Genomic DNA, 25,687 nt, shown 5'->3' on the forward strand with positions numbered 1-25,687 from the left:
TTTTCGTTTTTATTTTGCATAAATAGCCATTTACGTATGACCTTTTACGTGAACAACCATGACGTACCTTCTGAAGAGTTGCACCTCTTTGTTTAAACTCAACATGTTGACTATAAATAGCAGACCATTCCCTCATATTTTCCTTACGAAATTTCTGAATTCTCCTCTTCCTCTGTGCATTGTTTTAACTACAACAAAGCTATAGTAAGTGTGATTTGCTGCCGCCATCTGTGTTCATTGAAATACTGGGGTTTGAAGTACCGCTACATTAGTGTGTAATCCGTTCTATCCTGGGAGGAAATAATCCACAACCTCGGGTACTAGGAGCGGATTAAGTTCCTTAAGAAAATACTGTGAATTCAGTGAGCTCGGATTAATTTCTACTTCTTTTGCATTTTTGTCTATACATTATTTTTTCTCTAGAATTATTTTACAAATACAATATACTAGCGTACACTTGTTTTTGTATTTTGATTACAAAGTACAAAAGAATATATGATTTAAAAGAGAAAAAAGCTGATCTCCCGGAACTTACTAAAGTTGTGTATAAAAATTTCTTTAAAAAAAGTGGAAACCAATTTAGAAGTAATAAAAAATAAAGTTAAGCGAGGAGGGGATAGTAGATAAATGTTTTAGCAGGTTTCTAGGGGTGGATTGCCGACCATCTCTAGCGGTTTTTGTTATGATTGTACATATTTTACCTTTGGTAATAAAAGTTACTTATTTACCGGAATAAAAAATAAAGTTAAGACTATTTTTTGGGACAAAGGCAGAATTTTTTTAAATTAAATGCACATCGTTGATGTTAATGCGACCTACAGTTAACTGGTCCTTAACGCCCGTCAGCTAGCTCCGTTAACATTTTATTTTACATGTAAAAGGCAATAGGAATGTAATCTCTATGGATCTAATTGAATAAAATAATAATTTAAAATAAATTGCCCCCACGCAGGATCGAACTACGGACCTTCAGTTTACAAGACTGACGCTCTACCACTGAGCTATAGGGGCTTCTTGCCATTAAAACTTTTCTTTTCATTATATATAGGCGATTACTAATTGTGATTCTTTTTCTCTTTTTTCTTTTTTTCCCTTTTCGGTGTTGGTGCGGTTCATTGTCCATTTGAATGTGCGAGCATCCAATGGAGAAGGAGAACCCCTTCGATCCTGTAACCGTTCCTTCTTCTCTTTTCTCAATTTTTCACTTTCGGTTTGAATCATGTAATACTACATCAAACTCTAATTTTTTCCCTGAGTAAAGTATTCAATCTGAAAAATTGGAACGGCTTTGTGTGGCTCTAAACAGGATTTGGTCCACGAAATTTTCAAGCTTGTTTGGAAAAGAAAAGCTGCAGGTCTAATTTCACCTTTTCTTCTTTCTGCAATTGACCTTTATTGCTTTTATCTTCGGCTATTTGGTTACGTATTTGATAATTGTTGCAGAGCGTGGGAAAAATGAAATATCTGAGAATATGGACAACGAGGTATATATAAATAGTTAGTCCTTTCCTTTTCACTTTACTCCTTTGTTGTTTTCCGAAATCTTTATTATTTAATTTTTATCCGGTGAAACTAGAGTAAAAGATCTGGGTTTGAGTTTTTCCAATGTTTGGGAATTTGTTGGAAGTATTATGTATATGGTTTAAGTGTGTGCTGTTGAGCTTGAAAGCATTGTGTAAATGTGCTTGTAGGTTGGGGCTAGCTCATCAAAGAGAAGTCGGCCTACATTTGGTAAGAACTGGCCCAATAAATAGCTGATACTATTTGTTTTCAGCTCAATTATACCACTATGTTGATAATTAGCCATGTTTTTTTGTGGAACTTTTGGAATCGTGGTTTTGAATTGGATATTGATTCAATTTGTCCAATATACTCTGCTAAGTGTTCGATTTTGTGAGCGAAATTGCTTTTGAGTTTATTTGCTTTGATATGTGTATATGCATGTTACTTGATGAACTAGCTGCTGATACATACTTTGAGATGGTTTTTCTTTTTAAAATGTCGTGTCAATTAAGGCACGTCCTTTCTGAATATGTCGCAAATAAACCAATTAAAAAGCGAAAGAAATCAATTTGTTTATTTAGGAACTTCTCTTTCAAGGTAGCCATTGTGGAATCATAGATGCCTATTGTGAAACTGCTAGAAAAGGGGTAAGACTTGAGAAATATAGGTTCTGGTGCTTTGTTATGACCTTTGCCCTAGAGGAAGATTCACAATGTTTAAATGTCACTCATGTCAAGTAGCAAGGATTTCTGAGGTAGATATTTCTTTGTGTTTTTACCTGTCAGAAAAGTATAATAGTATACTTCTCTCCGTTTTTCTATTTTATTTTACCAATATTGGTCTCTTCATGGTCATGGATATATGAGATAGCATAACTCTAAGGAAAAGGGAAGGCAATGAAGTAGTTTGATTTCTGTTTTATAACATTATATTAGCCATTTTTCATTCCTCGTAACCAATTTGGATGTATTAGAAGATTGAGTGGGTTGTGGGCCTTGTGGCAAGCTCTCTTTTCTACATATTACCTCCTTGATAACAATGGCATGTCTAACGTTTAACAAGAACTGCATTTAGTGCACCTTCCTTGTGCTGGTATTTGCATTTCCTCATGTGTGTTGGACCTCTGCTTTGTTATATATTAGCTTAAAAATGGAACATGTTCTTTGGACAATGAGTTTTCCTTCTCATGTTGTTCTTCTGTCTTGATATTAAAAGCTAATGCAAATGCACTGAAGCTGAGCTCTGAACTTCTCCGAGTCTTCGTAGCAGGTTTGACCATTAATGAACCAAAATTATGTTATTTACTTGGCTAGACTTTCATGTGCATTCTTTTTGTCTTGCGATCTGTTTCTTTGATATAGAAGCTATACAACGTGCTGCTACTATTGCTGAAGCGGAGGGCAGTATCAAAATTGAAGCAACTCATCTAGAAAGGATACTTCCTCAGTTACTTTTAGATTTTTAAGGTACTTGAGGAGATCTGGAATCATAAAGTTTTATCTCTACAAGAATGCAGAAATAGGTATTATCCTCTTGAAAATTGGATGCCTCTTTTCTTCTCTAAACATTCTAGATGTTGGATGATTTCTTCTGTAGCTCTTGGAGTAACTAGCAAATTTTGATAGTTTGTCTGTTTTTAGAATTTACGATACTCCAGGTCTTACCACATGTTAGTTCTTGGAAAAGGTGCCCCTGAGAAAAACTTCTTTTCTCAAAATAATCACAAATTTCGTAATATCATTTTTTTACTTTCTTATGGATTGAGGAAGTTTTAATGCTAGAAACCATTGTAATTGATTTCGTTGATTTCCTTCTCAAAGTGCAATTGGGCCGGATGATTGTGAATTTGCGACATTGCACATTTTTTCAGCAAGTATGTAAATCATATTCCATGTATTATGTAATCAATGTTTGCATATTATCTTGTCTAACAAAGAGTTGTTAATTGACAATGCATGTATAATCCTCTCTAATGTTAGCAAATGTAAGTTTTTATTACACACTGAGGGATGGAGAAATGGACACTGTTATGTAATTTAGTGCGGACATATATCGTACAGGAATAAAACAAAATAAGGTCTTAGTCCATGCTGTTGATGAGTTAGGACACAACACTGTAAGATACAAAAGCTTCAAATGAAAATGGAAACACTAGCTTTTGAATTCAAGATTTGCGCTTTCTCGCTTTTAACTCTGATCTCACATCATAGAGGATTCTGGTTTCACAGTCAGGCGTTACAAAGTGATTACCAAGATAAGCAATCATGTTATCGGGGTCTGCTGCGTGCAAGATGCACAAGTTTTGCTTTTGCACACCTATCGGGAAAAAAAGATGCACAAATTTTGCACAGGTTTTCGCCGGACGTTCTGAATAAGTTCGGATGGTGTTACTGTATTAGTGGTTATAATCCTATTTCCTCTTCGAATGATTTTGAATGCCTGTTGTATGATATGTAAGGAACCAAACATTGATTTGCTTATTGTTCGTGTTTAAAATCTTCCATGATCTAGGGGTACTTGGTGTGTTATAGATCAGTTCATCAGTTGTTCTCTTGCTTGTGGATACAAGTGTTTCAATGTTGGTCATATTAGTTACATCGGAGAATTAGTAGTTTCTGCACTGAAAGAATTCCATTCACATCTCCAAATATAAACAATGCTGTCTGGAGAATGGTAGTTTCTGCATAGAGTGGAAATAATTTCATTCACATTTCACACCATGCTTTGAGGTATCACAATATAGTGAGGACACTTCTGTAAAGAACAGAATACACAAGTACAATATCTCATATTGGAGATTTAACAAAATACACAAGTACAATCTCTTGTATTGGAGATTTAACAGAGTACACAAGGATACTCTCTTAGTTTCATGACCAATTTTTATTTACTGTAAGTTATCCTCTACCTACTTAAGAGCTTGATCTGAGTTAACATGCATCTAACATCCTTACTGTTAGGCCTCTCCTTTGGATTATCCAGGGTGCAAAAGCAGGCAATCTTGAGAACCAAAAGCATTTGCTCCTCATACCCATTACCCATCAGCTTTGGATCAATTGCTCTTTTTGGATTCTCAGAAGTCCTGACATTTCTCATCCATTTCACTTAACCCATCCCAGAAGCCGGCTGGAAGAGCTCATCCGAGGGAAACTTTCCCATAACTAGCACGCCTAGCAGCACTCCGAAGCTGTATATATCACACTTAGCTGTGAACTTAACGGTCTGGTAATATTCTGGTGCAATGTATCCTAAAGTTCCTACCTCGTGTGAAGTTGAAACATGCATAAGGGATTCTGGGATTGCTTTCGCAAGGCCAAAATCTGCAATTCGAGCTTCCATGTCATCATCAAGAAGGACATTTGCTGGCTTTAGATCCCTGTGAATTATACGCTGACTATGATTTACATGGAGATACTCAAGCCCAGCAGCAATCCCGACTGCAATTCGATGACGTGCCGACCAATCTATTTCCCGTGTCCCCTCCGTGACTTGCTGGACGGCATCCTGTAAGCTCCCATTTTTCATGTACTCATAAACCAAGTAATGGCAGTCAGGTCTTGGCATATGTGCTAGTAGAGGAAGCAAATTCCTGTGTCTTATTTGACCTACAATTTTAATTTCTGATTTAATCTGGCGCATTTTAATATTCAAAGCCTTGCTATCTTCCTCAGTGAGTACTGCAGCATCCTTCGGGGGTTCTACGATCTTCTTTATAGCAATAATCTTTCCATTACTTCCTGGTAACTCTGCTTTATAAACTTCTCCACATCCACCTTTTCCAATTCTTTCTAGTGATGCCAATCCGTCTACGTTCTCTAAAAATGCCAAGTCCTCGGCTTTCTTTATCAATGGACTGAAAATTGTTACACCTGAATCATCCTTGCTCCCTCTGATAAAAATCATAACCACCTTGAAGAGCAAGGATAAGCCCACCGCAGATAAGACCCCTGCAAAAGTTTCAGTCAGGAATCCAAGAATCCATATGCTTACCTTCTTTTTTGTGTTGTTATGTTTGTGTACTGGTACTACAATTGCACTAGGTCCTGGAGCCGGGGCATTTCCTGAATAGGACTGTGGTGCCATTGCAGATTTGTGACTTGACCTTGTTGAGTTTTCTGCAAGAATGTAACGCTTAAGAACATAATCTTTTCGGTTCAAGTCTGCTGATAAGTGCTGAAATGTTGAGGAACCGGAGATTTCTGAAAGATTTCAAGGATTGAGGTATTTTGCCAGTGAACATGTTATCAGCAAGGGACAATTTTTCAAGGTTGGGAAAGTATTTCAAGAAATTGAGGTTCCCTGATAACTCATTAGAAGAGAGGTCAAGGATTCGAAGGCGGACAAGAGATGATAATTCAGATGGGACTTTGCCAGAAAACTGGTTGTTTTGAAGGTTCAAGATTCCCTGATATCTCCTATTGCTTTTTTTGAGCCTTTTGAGCCGAGGGTCTCCTGGAAACAGTCTCTCTACCCTTCGGGGTAGGGGTAAGGTCTGCGTACATATTACCCTCCCCAGACCCCACTTGTGGGATTATACTGGGTCGTTGTTGTTGTTGTTGGCATTCAACAATTTGAGTTGGGATTCTGTCAAAGAGGTTGTTGTTTTGGAGGGACAACTCATTGAGCTCGGAAAGCTTGCCAATGGCAGGAGATAGAGTTCCCCTCAGTTCATAGGACTTGAAAACAACCCCTGTGACTCTAAGCACGTATGAATTGTTTGTGAATCGTCTTTCACATGATATTCCAACAGAGTTGCATGGGTTCTCTATAGCACTACAGAAGAGATAGGTGAATATGGGAGGTAGTGGAGGCCATTGGGTGGCGGTTTCCCCGAGTTTTATGGTGGAATAGGGATGAGAGTGTGGTGAATGAGGCACCACAGTATTGTGGTGCTTGAGTAGTGGGATGTATATATTTTTAGTTGTTTGGTGGGTTTTATAAAAGGAAAGGTTGGTATTTATTTAAGGCAATAAGAAGCAGAACAAGACTTCATAAGTCAAGCTAGGACCATGTGGAAAACTTGAGTCTCCCAGGGCGATTTAATTTCTTTTTCTAATGAGTTGACTAGTAAAATTCCTCATTTGTCATTTGCCATTTGCCATTTGCCATTTGCCAAACCCAACAATTGGGGATAAGAGTATTTTATTCCTTTTCTCGATTTTTATTGTGTGTTGTCTATTAAAATGTTCAGTTGTATTTTGGTTAAACACGTTCCCTGATAAACTTATTCATGTTTGAAATCTTAAACCTTCTTCTATTATATAAGCATTTCATGTGCTTTATCGTTTTTGTACTTTCATAAATATCAGTCTTTATTATGCATCGTATATTGCACGTCAATAAAGAAAAAAAAGTACATATCTTGTACGTGTATTTCATGTTAACTAACTTTAGTGTACGTGCGTTGCACGTGTAAACTTGTCTATTCATAAAAAAAAAATGTATATAACAAAAATAAAATGTGTGTAATAGCAATTAGCGTCATAATAGATCCAATATGCATTTAAATGGAAAAATGAGTGTCATTACATTAACTTAGTAGGCGAGTTCAAAATTGTTGGATACTGAACCTGCCAACATGAATAATTGAATTAGTTAAGTTAGTTATATAACATTTGCAATGAGAGATGTTGTATTGTATGAGATATTATGATGTAATATAATGTTCTTGTATCCTCTTTATAGAGGATGTTTTTGGTGTATGTTCGGTTGCTTCAACTAAACTATCATGGCCAAATTATTGTTGGCATTAATATTCCTCCTAAAAGTATAATATATAGTACCATGTAAAAATAAATATATATACGCGACAAATATAGTTCAATTTTGAGGATTGTTTGACCCTGTAACTTATTTATTGCTGACGTAACTACAAATTATTTAACTTGTCATTTTTTTTATTTATCACAAATATTATGCCCATACAATAAAAATGTCAACTATTAATCTATGGTTTCTATAAGGCGGTGAAACGTATAAACAATCATCAAATTATACTCATCCCTTCAAGTTAAATAACTACTAGGTAATAGTTTAGGGGTCGTTTGGTTGGAATACGATTTATATCGGTATAAGTTATATTGGGATAAATTATGCTGTGATTAGTTATGTTGGGATTGTTGTTTATTCATTGTTTGGTATGTTGTATTAAAAATGACAATCGCATAATTTCTAAAAAGAAGGTATAAGTTATATCGGTGCTAATTACCCCCATCTTCTATAATGTATAAGTTATCCCAGTGTTAAAATTAACATCGGGATAACTTATACCTGGTTTGCTAACCAAACAGAATATTAAGATGATATTAAATTTTTATACCACCCTTATACCTTGTTATACCTCATGCCAAACGACCCCCAAACTATTAAGTCCATCAATGCAACATGAATGCGTGTACCGTTAAATAATTAAGGAAAATGATATGGTATGCAACACAACAAAAAGAGAATTGACAATATTTTAGCCTTATATTATGTCTGGTAAATGGTAATAGAAACTCAAAAAAATTGGCACTTAATAACCAAAATCGTTTTTCTTAAAAATAGCAAAAATATTTAGAACGCTCTTCTCTCTTCTAACGATTGTCAATTCTTCCTAGAAATTAGGTGCCACTTCATTTCAAATTAGAGTAAAACAAATTTAATTTCGTTACCACATACACCAATATAAGAAATCTCAGGATCTCAGTATAAATGTTGGAGTTATTTTTATAATTTAAATCAACATCCTATAAAGGTGGGGAAATAAAGTGCATGGTAGCTCATGTTTTTTGAATTTGAATACAGAGTTGCTCAGAAAATGCTTTTATGCTAAAACAAACTACACTATAAATCTTACATGAATTAGCTTCACAAAGTCTATGCTTTTAAGACAATGAATGTGCATATCTCCGAATGCATACAGCTATCGTATAATTAATTATACACACAAAATACAGATACACACCAGAATGATATACAAAAAGTATATGCAAGTTTTTGCATCAAATAACGTCAGAAATTGAGAAGAAGGAAGATGACACCGATCCAATGTATTGTTGTTGATTTAGAATTTATATGTTTTTGGAACTTCAAGAATAGGTAGGATATATTTAAATAATACTTAAAAGGGTCAAATAACAATAATGGAATGAATTATAATTATGCTAGATAGTACAAATAAGAAAATTTTATATGAGAAAAAATCTTTAAAAAAATTAAATACATAAAATTTTGTTAATTTTGAAGTACTAAATATTAGATAAGTATTTAAATAATTATTTTTAAATGTTAAAAAAATTAAATTGATTATTTTGTCCAATACGATTTTTTTTAGGACTAACAAGTTGAACTTTTTTTTTTTTTTTTTTTTTTTTTTTTAACAAAAACCAAAGACTATTAAACTTAAAAGAAGTCCTTAGTGGTGTGCAAAAATGGAGTCCTGACAAAAGTTTGCTACTTTAATAATTTTTTTCATACGTTGGTTTCTTGTTATTAATAAATTTGTTATGTTACGTTATATAAATACGGAAGGATTTATATAAGATATTTAATATTAAGAGTTTGTACATATTTCACATAAGGAAGGATTTAGTGTACAAATTTAGTTATTTAAAACTCCTAAATATTAGGGATAAAACTTAAAATGACAATTTTGCCTAATATAAAATTTATTTTTAAGGGGCAAAAAAGACGAACGATATTTCGCTAAGGAGACTTCGTACTTTTAATATAGTATATATTAATATAAAATCAAAAAAATAAAATAAAGAAAGATATTTATATTATTTGTGTAAGTTCGATGCATATTCTGTAAAACAACATAAGTTTACACTGAGGTGTGGCTCCTTTGAGCAATAAATAGAAAATTGTTCTATTATACATGTCATAGTTAGTATAAGCGAAGTGATGCCATGTATTGTACGTAACTTTGGCTTGTAAACTGTAAATTTCACACACACTTACAAGACCATGTTGGTCCCAATTAACCTCTACGTAGATTAGATGTATGACTGGTGTACTACTAATTCAAACTTTTAAGTGGAAAAAAGTGCCTACATAATTCTCCTTCCATCTTTCATAGTCTTAGTTGTTAACTTTAAGTTTACGTAAGACTAGTCCAGAATATCCCTACATTTCTTTTGCGATTTAATTCAGATCGGTCAATTATTCTAAAAATAAGTTTCCTATGAAGACTCTTGAAATGTTCAATTTTTTATTTGCATATAAACATATTATAATATTTTTTTTATTTTGTTTGCTATATAAAATAGATCGAATAGAAAGAATTACAAGAAAATACACATGACTTCACACCATAACAAAAAATAACCAATGTTTTTAAGTTTTACCCAACTCAACTCATATTGTACATATTTTGAAAGCACTAGCAAATTCAAAATTTGTATACTTACAACCAATGCTTCTAAAAACTATGTAGTTAAATTTGTGTTCTCACAACCATTGCTCTCACTCTCTCTTCTTCTCACATCTTCTACATATGCTTCAAGGGGTCGTCCGCCATTACTGATTCTCTCCATGTGTCACCTGGTTGCAATATAAGAAAATTGAAGTGTAGAAGTCCACCATTGAAGCCCATTCAAAGCTTTGCTTTCGAAAATTGGATTTTTTGAGTTTGTTAGTTGTTTGGATTGCGTATTGTTCCAATCGATTGAAAATATCAAAAGGAGTTCAAACTTTAAATTTGAAGTGATTTGGAGTAGATTTGAGCGAGATTTGAGTTAAATTTAAGAAAAAACGCAAGGAAGAAGACGAAGTCAGTTTTTTTTGTATAATTATGTATAATCTTGTATAATAGTGTATACGAGTGTATAAACACATCTTATACATTATTATACACCTTTATACAAGCGTCCGTAGACGAACTTCTTCCACGATTTTCTGTTGCAATTCTACCAGTCCAAATCTCCATTAAATGACTTCAAATTTTATATTCAACCTCCTTATACTATTTCTAACAAGTCTAAATAACACCCACTCCAAATTTCTCACAAAATCAAATTTGGAATTTAAACCCACATATTTAAGTTTGTTAAAAATTTAATTTTCACCACCCAAATGGATTTGGTTTGTTGACCTAATATATGAGTCACAGTTATTGATTCGAAAATTAACTTAAAAGCTTGAGCAATCTTTTTTAAAAATTAAATAGTAATTTCGAGAACCTATTGGAGTTGAGTGTTGAGTATTAACCTATTATTTTTGGGGTAGTTAGTTGTAAATTGAAATATGAGCTATAAAATTGAAAAGTAGGGAGCCCAGTTATTTTTATGTGAAATTTTCCCAATAGAATATTAGAATCGTACGACTCTTAAGTACAATTTAGTCATTAGAAAAATCAGTTTTTTATTTATTAAAAACGATGAAGTCAGAGCTTAAGCTGTATCACTCACAATTATGTTTTGAAAAATAATCATGGCAAATAAAATTGCTAAATAAGGATAGAAAAAAAAATCTTAATTGGTTGATACGAACCAATTTTTACCAAACAATTCAAATACGACTTGGATTGAACAGTAATCAATTTAACTTCAAATTAGTTTAAAATTAAACGAGATCAGATCTAATATGATCTAACCTTTGCAAATTGGCTAACATATATCTTTTGTACCTTCAACTTAAATATAATTGTCTTCAAGTATGATATTTGGAAAGAAAAAAAAACAAAGTTGAGTGATATATTTAAGGATCCCATTTACTATAGCTTTGTACATTGAAAACAAAGGCTTAGCGATTCACTTATGTAAGGAAATCCTTTTAGAAATTAATTATATAAATAACTTTTTATAGTAAACATGCGGTCTTAACATGGAAGAGATAAGTGCGTAACTTGTTATATACAATCGATTAAACGATGTTAATAATTTAAATGCGTTATACAATAAATATATATAATTTAAATTAATCTTAACAAAAATAAAGAAAAGAAGCAAGTCTCTTAATTTTAAGAAGAGAAATAGGTAGATATTATTACTTTAGGATGAAAGAACTGTTATATTAAAACTTGCTACTTTATGCATTAATTTAACCTTGGTGGATAGCAGTGCTCATTCGTAGAAAAAAGAAAGGGATAGCAGCGCTCTTTCTTCGTAATTATGTATAACGTTCAAATAATATTGATTTGACTAAAACTAAAACTCTTTTGTTCTTTTCTTTCTTTTTGTCTCTTCTTCTTTTTCAACTATGCCCCGTAAACCACGTAATTGTTTTTTGTGAAAAAGAAGATATAAAGGGAAAAAAAGAAGGAAGGCGAAAAAGAAATGGACAACCTAAATTAATCCTAAAAGCTAATTCATTTCACCCTGTGGGACTCAAGGCCACACTGCGTAAATAATGAATTGGAATGTGCCTGACTCTAATACTATAATAAATATATGAACATTAAATTTAACTCAACCTTAAAATCTAGCTTATTAGATGAAGATTGTCTAAAATCATATAAAGAGATCATCCTACCTTTAGAACTGGTGTAGGACTTAAGAGAAAAAGGTAGAAAAAGAAGTTAAAACAAAAAGGAAATAGGAATGGTATTAGCGAGAGTCTTCCACGTAATATGTGTGAGTTTGATTCCTAATGGGTAATGGCCCTTCTTCTCTTAGAAAAGAAATGAATATATATATGAGAGGATAAATATTTGCACTAGAATGACTAAGAATATATATGAGAGGATAAAATGTTCGAAACGTTTGCCACGGGCTGGACCAAGACTAACGTTGGATGAACAAAAGAAAAGGATTACACTTCTTTAGAAAAGGATGGACAGGAAAATAAATAGATTAGGGAAATATGGCAAAAGAAATACCTCTCTCCTTTCATTGGTTGGTTTAAGGGGGGAAAAGAAGAAGTGTAGATGTTAAGTACATTTTTGAAAAAATCTCAAATTGTAAGTATGCGTTTAGACATAAAAATTATAATTTTGAAAAAAGTAATATTTAGAGTAAAATTGAAAAGTATTTGGAATTGAATTTATGTTTATACATGCTTTTCACTTGAAAAAAATATTACAGTTTTGAAAAACTCATTTTCGAAAAATCTTCAAGAACTTGTAAATTTTTATGGACAAACAAAGTTCTTTTTTTTTTTTAAAAAAAATCAGAAAAAAATCTATGGACAAACATGCCATAAAACAATATTCATAAATTTAATTAGCTAATCTTAGTTACTTAAACCGTTATTCGTAAGAGAATTAATAAATTCGAAAGTTACAGTTTTTATTACTTATATTAAGCCACGAAAATCTTGTTCTATAGGAATGGGAAAATTGTAAACAGGGCAACCTAAATCAAGCTACACCGTGATATCGACGCATTACAGTCCTTTATCTTTAATCTCTTCTTGTTTCTGCGCATAAAGATTTCTTTTCAGTTTTTTTTTTCTTTCTACTGAACGAAAATATTCTTTCACTATATGTACATATATTATCTCGAGTAGGGGTGACAAACATGCGGGTCGGATCAGATGTGATCGGGTTGAAAACGGTATAATGCAAAAAACGGATAAAATATCCAATCCGACCCATATTTTATACGGATAGAAAACGGGTTAACCGGCGGAAATATGGATATCCATATTATTCATGGCCTCTTGAATATGATCACTTTTGGGGGAATTTCTGGTCTTCCAAACTTGGGAAACCCCAATTGGAACCTTTATAAATGTAAAAGTTAAACCCATTGAATATCCGTTTCTTAAGTGGATAATATAGTTCTTATCCACATTTGACTTATTTTTAAAATATTCATTATCCAACTCATTTTTAATAGATAATATGGATAGATAACTATTTTTGTTATCTATTTTGCTATCACTAATCCGGAGAGATAGCAGTAAATCAACTTCTGAAGTTGGATGGGGTGAATCATTTTATAAGTTGAATAGAAAAGATTGTGAAATTTAAAGCCATACTCTCCGAGTCAATTTGGTCAATTCTACACAATCCATGTCCCATGACCCCTTAGACGCGTCCCATGGCGTCCTTGCAAGCCTCCCAACGCCTAGCGCCATGGACGGCCCTGTGGTCTTGGCTGGGCCAAGTGACAAGCGTGTATGTGCCTCTGTCGCCCCACCGATAGCCCTCGCCAGCGCCCAGCCGCAGGCAGATGACAACAGCGCCGCACACGCAGACCGTGATACCAAAGACAAAGTTGCTAACAACTGACCTGTTTCTACCTTGTAGTAAACTAAGTCCTTTTCATTGTAAATATAGAGTAGTTTCATTTGATGTACTTCCATTATGATTCTCTAGCTTAGTTAGGTAAAGTCTTGTAACTTTGGTTTATTTTTTTTAAGCACTATTAGGGAGGATCAAACAATCAAACTTTCTAGCAAGCAAACAATTCTCTGTACTGGTGTCTCTCCCCCTCAATACCGTGTTGCTTTTCTGTAATAGCTTTCATTAATGCAATCAAGCTTTCTTTCATTCTCAATTCTCATTTCTGTTCTCTCAATTTCTCTTGACATAGGTTTTCCGTACGACACTGACAATCTCGTCTACCGGACGGAGGAAACCTCAATTGGCAGATAATAAATGCACTACATCAATTGCTTAGCCTTACGTCGCCCTTCCAAAGAATCTCAGGAAGGCGCCGCGTAACAGTTGGTATTAGAGCCTAGGCTCGACATCGGGTGAGGAAACATATTACAATTACCACCATTTTTGACCATGGTGAATCACAGGGACGACATTCTTGCCCTTGAAGAAACGGTTGACGTATTATGGCCCATCGTGGATACGGTGCATGAACTAAGAACCAACCTAGTGCAAAGGTTGGACGACCTGGACCGCAGAATGCTCCACGCCAAAGTTGACATAGAAAATATCAATCGCGAATCTGAAGGAGACTGGTAAAAAACAGCCACAGAGGCAGCCAAAATTTTTGGTAAATTCGAGGGCCTCCAACAGGAGCGTGCTGGGGATTTAGCCTACAGGGCATGTAACGACCCGATCGGTTGTTTTGAGCTCTTGAGCGTCGTTCAGCGGTTTAAGGCCATGAGCAGCTTCATTTCGGGTATTATGACTTGTACGCATGGTCGGAATTGGAATTTCGGAAGTTTAGAGTTGATTTGAAAAGAAAATTCTCATTTCGGAAGCCTTAAGTTGGAAGAATTGACTAAGGTTGGATTTTGAGTAAACGACCTTGGAATCAGGATTTCAAGGTTCCAACAGGTTTGTATGATGATTTTTGACTTGGGCGTATGTCCTGATCGCGTTTTGGATGAACCAAGTGCGTTTCAGCGCCTATTGTGGAAGTTAGCATTTTGGAACAATTTCATAAATTTGGGTTGAAGTGCATTTCAATGTTATCGATGTCCATTTGGGGTTCCGAGTATGGAAATAGCTTCGTATGGTGATTCTGGTGTTGGGAGCGATCCAGAAGTGGATTCGGAGGTCCGTAGGTCATTTTGGGGTAATTTGGCAAAAGTTATAAATTTGGAAGTTTTTGATGAGTTTGACCGGAAGTGGACTTTTTGATATCGGGGTCGGATTCCAATTTCGAAAGTTAGAGTAGGTCCGTAATATTGAATATGAATTGTGTGCAAAATTTGAGGTCAATTAGACATGATTTGATAGGGTTCGACATCGAATGTAGAAGTTTGAAGTTCTAAAGTTCATTAAGTTTGAATTGGGGTGTGATTCGTGATTTTAGCATTGTTTGATGTGATTCGAGGCCTCGAGCAGGTCCTTGTTATGTTATATGTTATGTTATGAGATTGGTTTGTGTGATTGGACGGGTTTCCGGGGTCCCCAGGTGTGTTTCGGAGTAGTTTCGGATCAATTGTAAATATTTTGGACTGCTGTTGCTGGTGTTTGGTGTCCTTCTTCACAAACGCGAAGGAAGTCCCGCGTTCGCGAAGAGGAAATTGTAGGGCTGTTGAGATTGGCCTTTGCGAACGCGAGGCAATGGACGCGAATGCGAGGCAAGGGCTGCTCAAGCTTACGCGAACGGGATGCGGTGCTCGCGAACATGAAGAAGGAAAGGAGCCGGGTCAGGAAGTGCTTAGCCTTCGCGAACACGGCTGTGAGGCCACGAACACAAAGAGGAATTTCTAGAAACGTGCAAGTTTGGCCTTCGCGAACGCAAGGGGATTTTCGCGTTTGCGAAGGAGGGTCTCCTGGGCAGTGAAGTTTTATAAACGGGGGTTTTGCTCATTTCTCCCATTTTTCATTTGTTTGAACGATTTATAGAGCTCTTGGAAGGGAGATTTTTGTCATCTATGTCAAGTTTTGGAGCGTTAGGCATCAATTTGAGTTTCTTGAATGACTTGAGAGCCGATTATGGAACTTTAAAGAGAGTTAAGTCTCTTTTATAACCTTGTAAGAGGAAATTAACCCCATAGCTGAACTAAATTATTGTGTGCTTCTATTTGTGGGGTCTACGTACACATGAGGTGACGAGAGTCCATACGTAGCTACTAGCTATGCCTATGTCCGGGTAGTTTTAGGCTTACATCATGCCTTGTTGATATTGTTGTTGATTTATGTTTATTGTTTGCCTTGAGAAGAAGCGAGATTGAGTTTGCTTATTAAATATTTTGGAAAAGATTTGAAATTGTGGAAAAATCGGGAACTTAAAAGTTTTCATTTGAACTTCGTATTTTGAAAGGAATTGAGGAATACTATAATAACTTAAGAAATCTATGTGTTACAGCGTCACAATCATATTCCGCGGGCGGGGTAAATTCCCACTACTCTTATGGGATTGGGATGTTCGCCTCGGTAGGATTATGTATTTCACTCTTATGGGATTGGGCCGGTCGCCTTGGCAGGATCTATGTACCATACTCTCATAGGAGCGGGCCGTTCGCCTCGGCAAGTTAATAGATGCATCTATGGTTCGTCCCATTTGACCCTCGATAGTGCACAGTTTAATTTTTATGTTGGATCGGGCCGTACGCTACGTCATTTCCTATATCATATCCTCATAGAATCGTGCGTAATATTTGGCAAGCAGCCGATATATCCGTGAGTTTTTTTCGGATTTGAATTTATGATAATCTACTTGATGAGGTCCACTACACCCTTATGTGTGCTCCGATTAAGGAGGGAATTTCAAATGGGAAGTTCATTGTAAAGAGGGGAATTTGTATCACGTATCTTTATGCATATTTAATTCATTTATTTACTCTGCCTAAGAATTATTTACCTCTTTATCAGACCACTAGTAAGTGTCGAAGTTGATCTCTTGTCACTACTTCTTCGAGGTTAGACTAGATACTTACTGGGTACGCGTTGTTTTCGTACTCATACTACACTTGCTGCATATTTTGTTATACATGCACATGTATGTTCAGTGGCCTTGTGAGCGTAACAACGTGGTATTTGCGGGGACTTAGATGAGCTGTATTCCATATTACGACCCCACAACCAGCAGAGTCTCCTTCAGAGTGTTTGTATTTTTCTTTTCTTTCCAAATTTATATTCCGGAAAGATGTCATATTTTGTTTTATTTTATTTCCTGGTAAATGTTCATGCACTTGTGACACCGGATTCTGGGACGATTATGGGATATTCAGTATTGAAAGTGGGCAACATTATTTTTTATTCTGTAAAGTTCATCTGTTACTAGTTAAATTGAAGGAAATTTATGATTTCAAAAATATTAAAATGAGAATTTAATTAACTATTTAGTGATAGCTTTCTTGACAGTGGTGTCCGGCGCCATCACGACCTTTAAACAGATTTTGGGTCGTAATAGGGCACAAGAGGCAGTCAGGTTGACTTCCATGCAACAAACTATAGACAACTTGACAGGCCAACTTAATGTTGTCAATGCTGATTTACAAGGCCTGCTTCGAGGAGGCGGAAACCAAATCGGGGGTTCTGCGAACCTCACCCCTGTGGCACAAAAACTTAAAATTCCCGAGCCAAAGCCATACAATGGAGCTCGGAATGCCAAAGAAGTGGAAAACTTCATCTTCTACATCGAACAATACTTCGATGCCGTGGGGGGCTTAGAAGAAGATAAGAAGGTAGCAATTGCTGCCATGTATCTTCAGGGTGATGTTAAACTCTGGTGGTGGGTGAAGTACGAAGTCTTCAGGGCCGGTGGAAATTCTCTCGAGACATGGAAAGAACTGAAGGCAGCCATACGCCTATAGGTCTTCCCTAAAAATGTTGAGTACAATGTAAGGAGAAAGCTACGGGAGCTCCGCCTGACAAAATCAGTACGGGATTACATGCGAGAATTCTCCGCGCTCATTCTGAACATACATGACATGGGGGACAAATACAAACTCTTCACATTCCTAGAAGGGTTGAAACCTTATGCCCGTATGGAGCTGCAAAGACAAAGGGTTGATACCCTACCCAAGGCGATCCAAGCAACAGAATGCCTTGGGGACTATCAAGTGGAAGCTCGTAAGGATAGGCCTCAACCGCCTGTCCAAGCAGGATGCAAAAGGGGGCCATCCTAGCAATGGTGGCCCTAGTAGAAATGGAGGAGACCATAGTGCAACCAAATCTAAGGCTCCTTCCTCAGGCAGTAATAATGCTGCATCAAACAACAAAGATCGGGGGAGAAAGCCCCCTTCAGGATGTCGTCATTGCGCCTGACCACATTGGAATAATGAATGCCTACATGCACAGATGAAAACCCATCAAGCTTTTGATGATGGGACGGATGACGACGCAGATGATGCGGACTAGACCGAACCAGTAGGTGCCTTCAATGCAATTGTTGGATCTATTTCTAAGGCCTTACTAGAAACTAGTACTGGTATCCGTAAGAAAAAGGACCCCTGCCCAATCACCAAGAAAGGAAGAACGAATACGGATGAGAGGAGTCCTCTTAAACAAGAGAGAACCTTAATGTTTGTCAAGATAAAGGCAAATGGAAAGCCCATCCGGGCGATGATAGACACGGGTGCTACCTACAACTATTTAGCCTCGACTCGGGTGGAGCACCTTGGTCTAGTTGTAGGAAAGGGAAGAGGTCGTATCAAGGCTATCAACTCACCTCCTCAGCCAGTGGGTGGAATAGCCAAAGAAGTCCTATTGAAGCTTGGCCCCTATGAAGGAAAATTCAACCTGCGTGTGGTGATCATAGATGACCTCGAGTTGATAGTTGGGTTGGAATTCCTATAGCAAACCAACACCATGCTCGTACCGTATGCAGACATGCTACTGATGATGGGAACAAATGGGGCCAAGCTCTTCATTATCCCATGCATGTCCATGAAGATGGCCACTGAGAACATCTCGGCCTTGCACTTGAAGAAGGGGGTCAAAAGACATGAACCTACATTCTTGGATACCCTCTATATTGAAGATATAGAATGCTCCTCAGGTCCCATTCCTGCACCCGTGAAGGAGCTCCTGCTGGAGTTTGAAGACGTCATGTCACAGGACATGCCAAAGTGACTCCCGCCTAGGCACACTGTGGACCATGAGATTGAGTTGGTGCCGGGTGCAAAGCCACCTGCCCGAGCGCCTGTTGATACCCAATTTTTTTCAAAATAATTTTAAAATGCATATATGTCTTCAAAATCATGCATTAGCATCAATTGGTATTTTTTCCATAATTTCTACACCTTTTATTAATTCGCCCAGTATTTTATCTCTAATAAATAATTACAAAATCGCATCACAAATGAGTTCAAAAATATTTCTCGATTTAATTTACTATTTATGGTCCTATTAAGTCCATGTTATTACATAAATAGCCAAATTGACATCTTTTGGATATAATTGCAATGACTTTGCAATTATAGCCCAAGCATACAATTCTTGCATTATTTTTCTAGAAATTAGTCTTTTGTATTTTTAAATACTAAATAACCTTTTTTAAAACATTTCTATGCATGAAATTCATTTTTATAATTAGTAATTATTTTACAAATTATTTAAATTAATTTATTTGGGGTATTTAACAAGTGGCATTATTTAATCTCAATTTAAGACTAATTAACTAGCCAAAATACCCTTATAAATCATCCTAGTAAACCCAAGCCCAAAGGCCTTACCTACCCGACCCAAGTCTTGTGGAATCCTGGCCGTTGATCATTTTGATCAATGGCCCAGATTATTTCTACCATAATTAAACCTAAAGACCCCCCAAACCTCTCATTCTCTCTTCTCACCCCGCCGTCACCCCTTCCCCTTCTCTCTCAGATGATCTCTAATCCTAACCCTAACTCTCCCTCGCCGTCACTCATCCACTGCCATCCATGGTGGTTTCTCACCATCCCCAGGCCTCTAATGGACTCTCCTATGCTGGGTACCACCGTCTCTAAGGTCCTCGAGGGACCAAGGTCAGTCCGCTTACACCTTTGGCCCTTTCTTGCCTATTTCAGGGCATTCTGGTTCGATTTCGAGTAAGATCTTCCTATTTCGCCTTAAACCTTTGGATTTCTAAGCCTATGTCCATCTCTATGTTATTTTTTTTAAAATCCTAATTTTGTCCTTTGAACTTCTTAGATCTGTACAAGATTTGAGGTGGGTTGAACTTATTTCACATGATTTTTGTAAAATTCTTTTGATTTTTGAGTGGCTTTTCACTTTCCTATACTAGGGTTTCCTGAAAATCTTTTTCCTCAAAACGTTTTCTGGTTTTAAATGTTTCATCTTCTATTCTTATGTGTTTTTGACCGATTATGTTGAGTTTGCCTCAACCCTAACTAGTTTATGCTAAAACCCCAATTTTTTGACATTTTTGTTTGGATTCTGAGCTTGTCTGTGTTACTTGTTACATGATTTTGTTCTGTGCTTTGATTTGCATGGTTTCTCCTTCGTTTAATTTGAATGTCTTGTGATTACCCTAATGTGCCTCTATTAAGGTTCCTGATTTGATTCTTGACTAATTCTGTGTTTATACTTGGCTTATTTGTTTATTCATGGAAACCTATTAATTCTTCTTAAATCAGTATCATTTTTTTGAGTCTTTGATTCACTAATTTGCTATATTGTAAGCCAAGGCTAGCTATTGCACCACATTTGCTCTATACTCTGTTTTTCTCTCCTTAACTAGTATGCCCTGATTCAGTTTCAAAGTCCAAAACTCTATGTGTTTCATTGCTGTTCTAGTTCATTAATTATGACTCCCAATCCGGTTTCTTGTTTACCATAATGTTGTTCAATATGTAACTAGCATGTCTAAATTACATTACCTGATTACTGTTTCACCTAGCATGTCTGAATTTGGTTTCTGTTAAAACCTGTGATTAGTATGTCTAATTCTGCCTACTGCTTTATCCAGCATGTTTCAATCTACTTGTTAGGTATGCCAGCATGTTTGAACTAGGAATACTCATTATGTTTGCCTAAGCTGTTCACTTAGGTTCTTGCTTAATCTGCTTTGCTAAGTTGTCTAGTATCTCAAAGTAACTTTGACTGTGTGCCAACTTGTCCAGTGTTAATATGTTTTTTTCTACATGGTTGTTTGTCATCTTTGCTCTATGTCCATTCTTATGACTAACTTCTTAATCCTATAAAATTCTTGAAAACTTTTGTGCATCATGTTGTTTATGTGTTGCTACCATACACTAATGTGTATTCTATGTGTCCCCAATCCCCCACTATCCCTATGTGAAATTTGTGCTGAATGGTGCTATACCTATTTGTCCTATAACCAATCAAGCTGCTTACTGATTTTTTAAAAGTGTTTATCTAGTTCTCAAACTGTTTTACTACTAAATCAGTTCTTATTTTTCAGAAAAACCTCTTTACTTATAGAGTCATTTTGGTACTATTTTCTTGTCAAAACTTTTCAAAACTATTTCAAACACTCTCACTCTACTCTTAAGTCCCTAGGTTCTGCCCCTCCAGTGTGTGTACTACCTTGGGTCCTCTTGAGATCTCTTTGAACTCTGGCACACTGGGGCTGGCTATTATACACTGCACTTACTCAATCCTTATTGTGAAAAGTCTGGGTGTGAGTACTGCCCGGGATCCTTGAGTTCCTTAGAGAACTCTAACACACATGGACATGAAATTGGCTATGAAATCCTTGACATTTGAGGCTATTGAAGGCCTGGCATTACCAGGATTTACTTTGGGCCTACTTCAGGCTCCCTATAGTTTAATTTCTATTTTATTTATGTAATTTATTCGATTATTGGTATGTAATAATTAATTGTAAATAGATTTGGGGTGGCTAGTAAAAATGGAGGGTAGTTATATGATATTGTTGGTAATCCTGGGTAGAAAACGTACTATAGGTTTTATATTTTGTGAAGCTGCATTAGAAGCCATGTCATAGGATTGATATGCTCATTTACATTAAAACCATGTCAAACCTTCATTAGATATCCTATTTTAGGGCTTCACGCTTATTACTTCAGCACGCTTTACATCACTATTCCATGATTCAATTTTGCGTAAATAATTCCACTTAGAAATCCTGCTACTAGGTTAATAGTCTCGCCTTAATAAACTGTCATCATTGTATGCATTAGATACCATGTTTTTAGAAACTTTGTTTGCATTTGTTTGAACCTGTTTATTTCGATTAAAATAAGTCAATGTCCATGAAAAGGTATAAAAGCAACTTCCCGTATAGATATCATGTCTTTAAGCACGAATCAGTATAAATCACCTGTTATAATCTGTGTCACCTAGAACATCATGTTTGTAGGTTGAACAATTTCTAAAACTATTAATAATCTCCTGTAATTGTGATTGCATACAATCTCATGCCTAGGCAAGCTTTAGGTAACCAATCTCTATATGAAATTGGAAACTGCTTTCTGATTTTGTTAAACTGCTTAAGTTTTATATGACTTAAAATCAGTAGGTAAATCGATTAGGACCCTGCCATTGAATGTTTCGCATATTCTGTGTATTAATGTTCACCTGGACATCCTGTCCTAGGATTCTTTCTAAAAAAACTATATGTATCTGTGTTTGAGACATGCTGTTTATTTGCTGTATCTGTGCGGGAGTAAACATGAGCCTTTAACTGCTTCTTGTCCCTATTTGCTGGTCCAACATGTTATTTGATTGTCGCCTAGATTTCTGCCCTTTTAAATACCTTAGGATTGTCTAGAATTTCCCAGATTTAGAGGTCCCAAACTCCTCCGGGACCACAAGGAAGGGACGGGTAACATCACGCTTAGAGTTCGTTAAGTAAAACTCGCTTAATAACCACTAAGGGGTGGGATAATGGGTAGAAAAGAATATGATGACTTATGCACTAATGCAACGTGTAGCCCCTCATTGAGGAGTGATTACCGAGCATTGCATAGATGTGATCCTATAGGATAAACAACTTAGGACCCCCCTTATCTTTTTACATATGTGTGCTTAGATTGCTTAACTATTAAAATCAATGTTCCTTTTACATATGTGTGCTTAGACTGCCTAACTATTAAAACCAATGTTCCTTTACATATGTGTGCTTAGACTGTTTATTTGCATCGGATTAATTAACAAAGTAAGTTTGGTCGGGACCCACCGTAGTGGACTTTAAGGGGTGCCTAACACCTTCCCCTTGAAGTAACTTCAAGTCCTTACCCAATATCTGGTTGTATAATTATCATTGTAAATGACCCGTAATAGGTGCCCTAATGCATCGTAATTCGTTAGATGGCGATTCTTCAATTCCTTATATCCCTTTTCCCAAAAAGAAATGAGTTGTCCCAATAATGTCAAAAACCCTGACTAATTCGAAAGGAGGGGAAAAGGGGGACACGACAGTATGGCGACTCTGCTGGGAATTCTAGGCTTTTACCGTTACAAACCGCTTTGTGAATTTGTCTAAGTATGCCTTATTTTGTTAATACATGCACCGTTTCCCATTCCCCTTTATGTGACTTTAACTGTTTATTTTTCAGGTATTTATTTTCCCAATACGAAACTGACATGCTTCTTTGTTTTCTTCTGTAACCGCTTTCAATTATAACTAATGTATTTATCACTTTCTTAACGTGCAAATACTTGACAACATGTTGTTTACTGCTTATTGCTGTATAATCATGCTTAATATCATATTGCACTCGTGCCTAACAAATCCTATAGCAACGCTTGATGAGTGGTTGCGCTCTTCCAATTTATATCACCCCTAAATTCGGAAAGACTTATTTGTGGTAAAACCAACCGATCAGTGGTGCAGTTGATGGTTCCGTGCCTTTCCCCCTCGAGTTGTCCGCTCGAGGGTACCGGTCTAAAACCCCATAGAAACCTTACTCTTGTTATATTGTGCATGCATCATGGTCAAACCTAGCTGGGTTAATGTGTTGTCCACACAATAACCCTTTAAGACAAGCCTTATCCAAAAGTCCACCAGGATTTTCATAATCCCAACAGGCACAATCACGTTCTGTGCATTAATTTGGAGAACTAAATGCCAATATTCTAATCATAAATGTATAAATAGTCGAATCCGGTGGGGGAAAGGGCCTAACCATTTATGTCTTGTAGAAAATGAGGCACAAAGTCTCCAGATTCGGTATGGTCAGCAATATTCCACCAATGCTCCTAGACTGGTGGGAAGACCTTTCCTCCAGTGATAAGAACCACATGAGGAATCATCTGGGAAATTTACCTTCTATTCTGGAAATCCAACCGAACAATATGTTGATTGAAGCTGTGACCTTGTTTTGGGATAGTGATAGAGCCTGTATTCCGCTTTGGGAATATTGAAATAATACCGCTCTTAGAAGAGATACAAGGACTAGCTGGACTAGCTTGGGAAAGCCTTGGGCTGTTGGTACCTGAAAACTGCATGGGCAAAGGGTTTCTAAAAATGATGGGGTTGAAGAAGAATGCTGAATTGGAGTGTCTGAAATAATCCTACATACCTTTTGAATACTTGTATTAAAGATACGGTCACATCAAATCATACCGTACCTATCATGACGAGTTCGCCATCACATCTCCAGGTCACATTCACCGCAGGGTGTTTGTATTTGCTGTATGCTTTTTGGGTTTGATAGTGTTCCCGACAAAAAGGGAAATGATTCATACCAGACTAATCATGGTCGCCTAGACCTTTATGGAAGGGATCGACGGACAAACCTTCACCATTGTCCCTATGATTTTGGCTGACATTTACCAGGATTTGCAGCGTTGTCAAATAGGAGTTAAACATTTTGAGGGTTGTAACCTACTGCTACATTTATGGCTCCTAGAACACCTTCAAAAGGGCCAATATCACCAAGAACACCTACATTCCAAACAGATTTGCTCAGTTGGAAATTGCAAAAGAGTGGGTGGAATTCTTTGATAATCTAACCGAGGAACAGGTGCAATGGATGTTCGAATGGTTCCCGACGGACGAGTTTATCATCAGGTCCAGGGATGCACTACACTTAGTGCTGATCGGGTTGAGAGGTATATATCCTTATGTTCCTCTTTGAGTCATGAGACAGACAGGTAGGAAGCAGGTTGTACCAAGGGTTGCCAAGATGGGTAACTTCAGAGCGGATTTCCAAGACGACGACATCCCCTACAAGTGCCAAGCTCAACACATATGGCACTGCAAAATCATCATGGAGAAAAATACTATTGAGCCAGATAGGTACCATGCAGGATGCGCGCCTCTCTACCCAGCATGGTAGGTGTGAGCACGTGATTTTTGCCTCGCATGAATTACTCCTACAGAATCTCCAAAATTAGGATTTTTCTTTTTATTTATTTGGTTTTTAGGAATTAATTGCCCAATTTTTGTGTTTATTTACATTTTGTGCGCATATTTAATTTTATTTAAATCATGAAAAAATAGAAAAAATATCACGCATTGCATTTAGGATTTAATTTTACATTTTTAGATTAATTAGTAAATTAGTTTGTTTTACGAAAAAGGAAATATCACAAAAAAATAGCTCGCTTTTGCATTTTAATTTTTAGCTTCGAATTTTGGTAGTTTTCTTTTAATTTGGTATTTAATTAGTTGTGGTAATTATTATTTAGAGTTAATTAATTTAATTTGGTAGGATAATTTGGTTTAGGGATTAATTTAGGTTTTATTTCTAATTTTTGAAAAGAAAAGATGTTTTTGAAATAAAAGGAAAATGGAAAAAGGAAAAGAAGTGAAAAGAATCAGATTTTTGGGCCAAATCCATGAAATTCCTCAAAGGCCAATTAATTCAACCCCTCTACCCGACCAAATAGCCCAGATCCGCGTCCCAACCCAGCCCAAAATCCACTCAAAGAACCGGTCCATCGAGGTTTTGGAGATCTAACGGTCCTGAAGCTAGGGTCTCCAACTATAAAACTGTCCAAACGCCCCCTACCCCGTCTGATCATCTC

The 25,687-nt window shown here is 36.3% G+C and overlaps 1 protein-coding gene, 1 non-coding gene and 1 pseudogene across 6 annotated transcripts; 1 reads left to right on the plus strand and 2 right to left on the minus strand.

The window, feature by feature from the left end:
* Nucleotides 1–939: 939 nt before the first annotated feature.
* Nucleotides 940–1,011, minus strand: TRNAT-UGU (transfer RNA threonine (anticodon UGU)). Its single transcript has one exon. It is a non-coding gene; the product is annotated as a tRNA-Thr (tRNA).
* A 32-nt stretch (nucleotides 1,012–1,043) lies between these two features.
* LOC107770703 (protein MHF2 homolog) lies at nucleotides 1,044–5,169 on the plus strand. Of its 5 annotated transcripts, none has more exons than XM_016590038.2 (7): nucleotides 1,044–1,169; nucleotides 1,307–1,355; nucleotides 1,444–1,484; nucleotides 1,692–1,731; nucleotides 2,719–2,772; nucleotides 2,865–2,969; nucleotides 3,732–4,037. In XM_016590038.2, the coding sequence occupies exons 1-6, from the start codon at nucleotides 1,128–1,130 to the stop codon at nucleotides 2,966–2,968; spliced, it is 330 nt and encodes a 109-aa protein (XP_016445524.1). In that variant the 5' UTR covers nucleotides 1,044–1,127; the 3' UTR covers nucleotide 2,969; nucleotides 3,732–4,037. The 5 variants fall into 5 exon arrangements, 2 of the variants coding, with proteins under 2 accessions (XP_016445524.1, XP_075111979.1); XR_012710921.1 differs by lacking the exon at nucleotides 3,732–4,037 and adding an exon at nucleotides 4,464–5,169 and having other exon boundaries at nucleotides 1,045–1,169; nucleotides 2,865–3,025; XR_012710920.1 differs by having other exon boundaries at nucleotides 1,045–1,169; nucleotides 2,865–3,025; nucleotides 3,714–4,037.
* Nucleotides 4,181–24,463, minus strand: LOC107770707 (leucine-rich repeat receptor-like serine/threonine/tyrosine-protein kinase SOBIR1; annotated as a pseudogene).
* Nucleotides 24,464–25,687: the final 1,224 nt, after the last annotated feature.

Source organism: Nicotiana tabacum, chromosome 6 (genome assembly GCF_000715075.1).
Source record: "Nicotiana tabacum cultivar K326 chromosome 6, ASM71507v2, whole genome shotgun sequence".
Lineage (NCBI taxonomy): Eukaryota > Viridiplantae > Streptophyta > Magnoliopsida > Solanales > Solanaceae > Nicotiana > Nicotiana tabacum.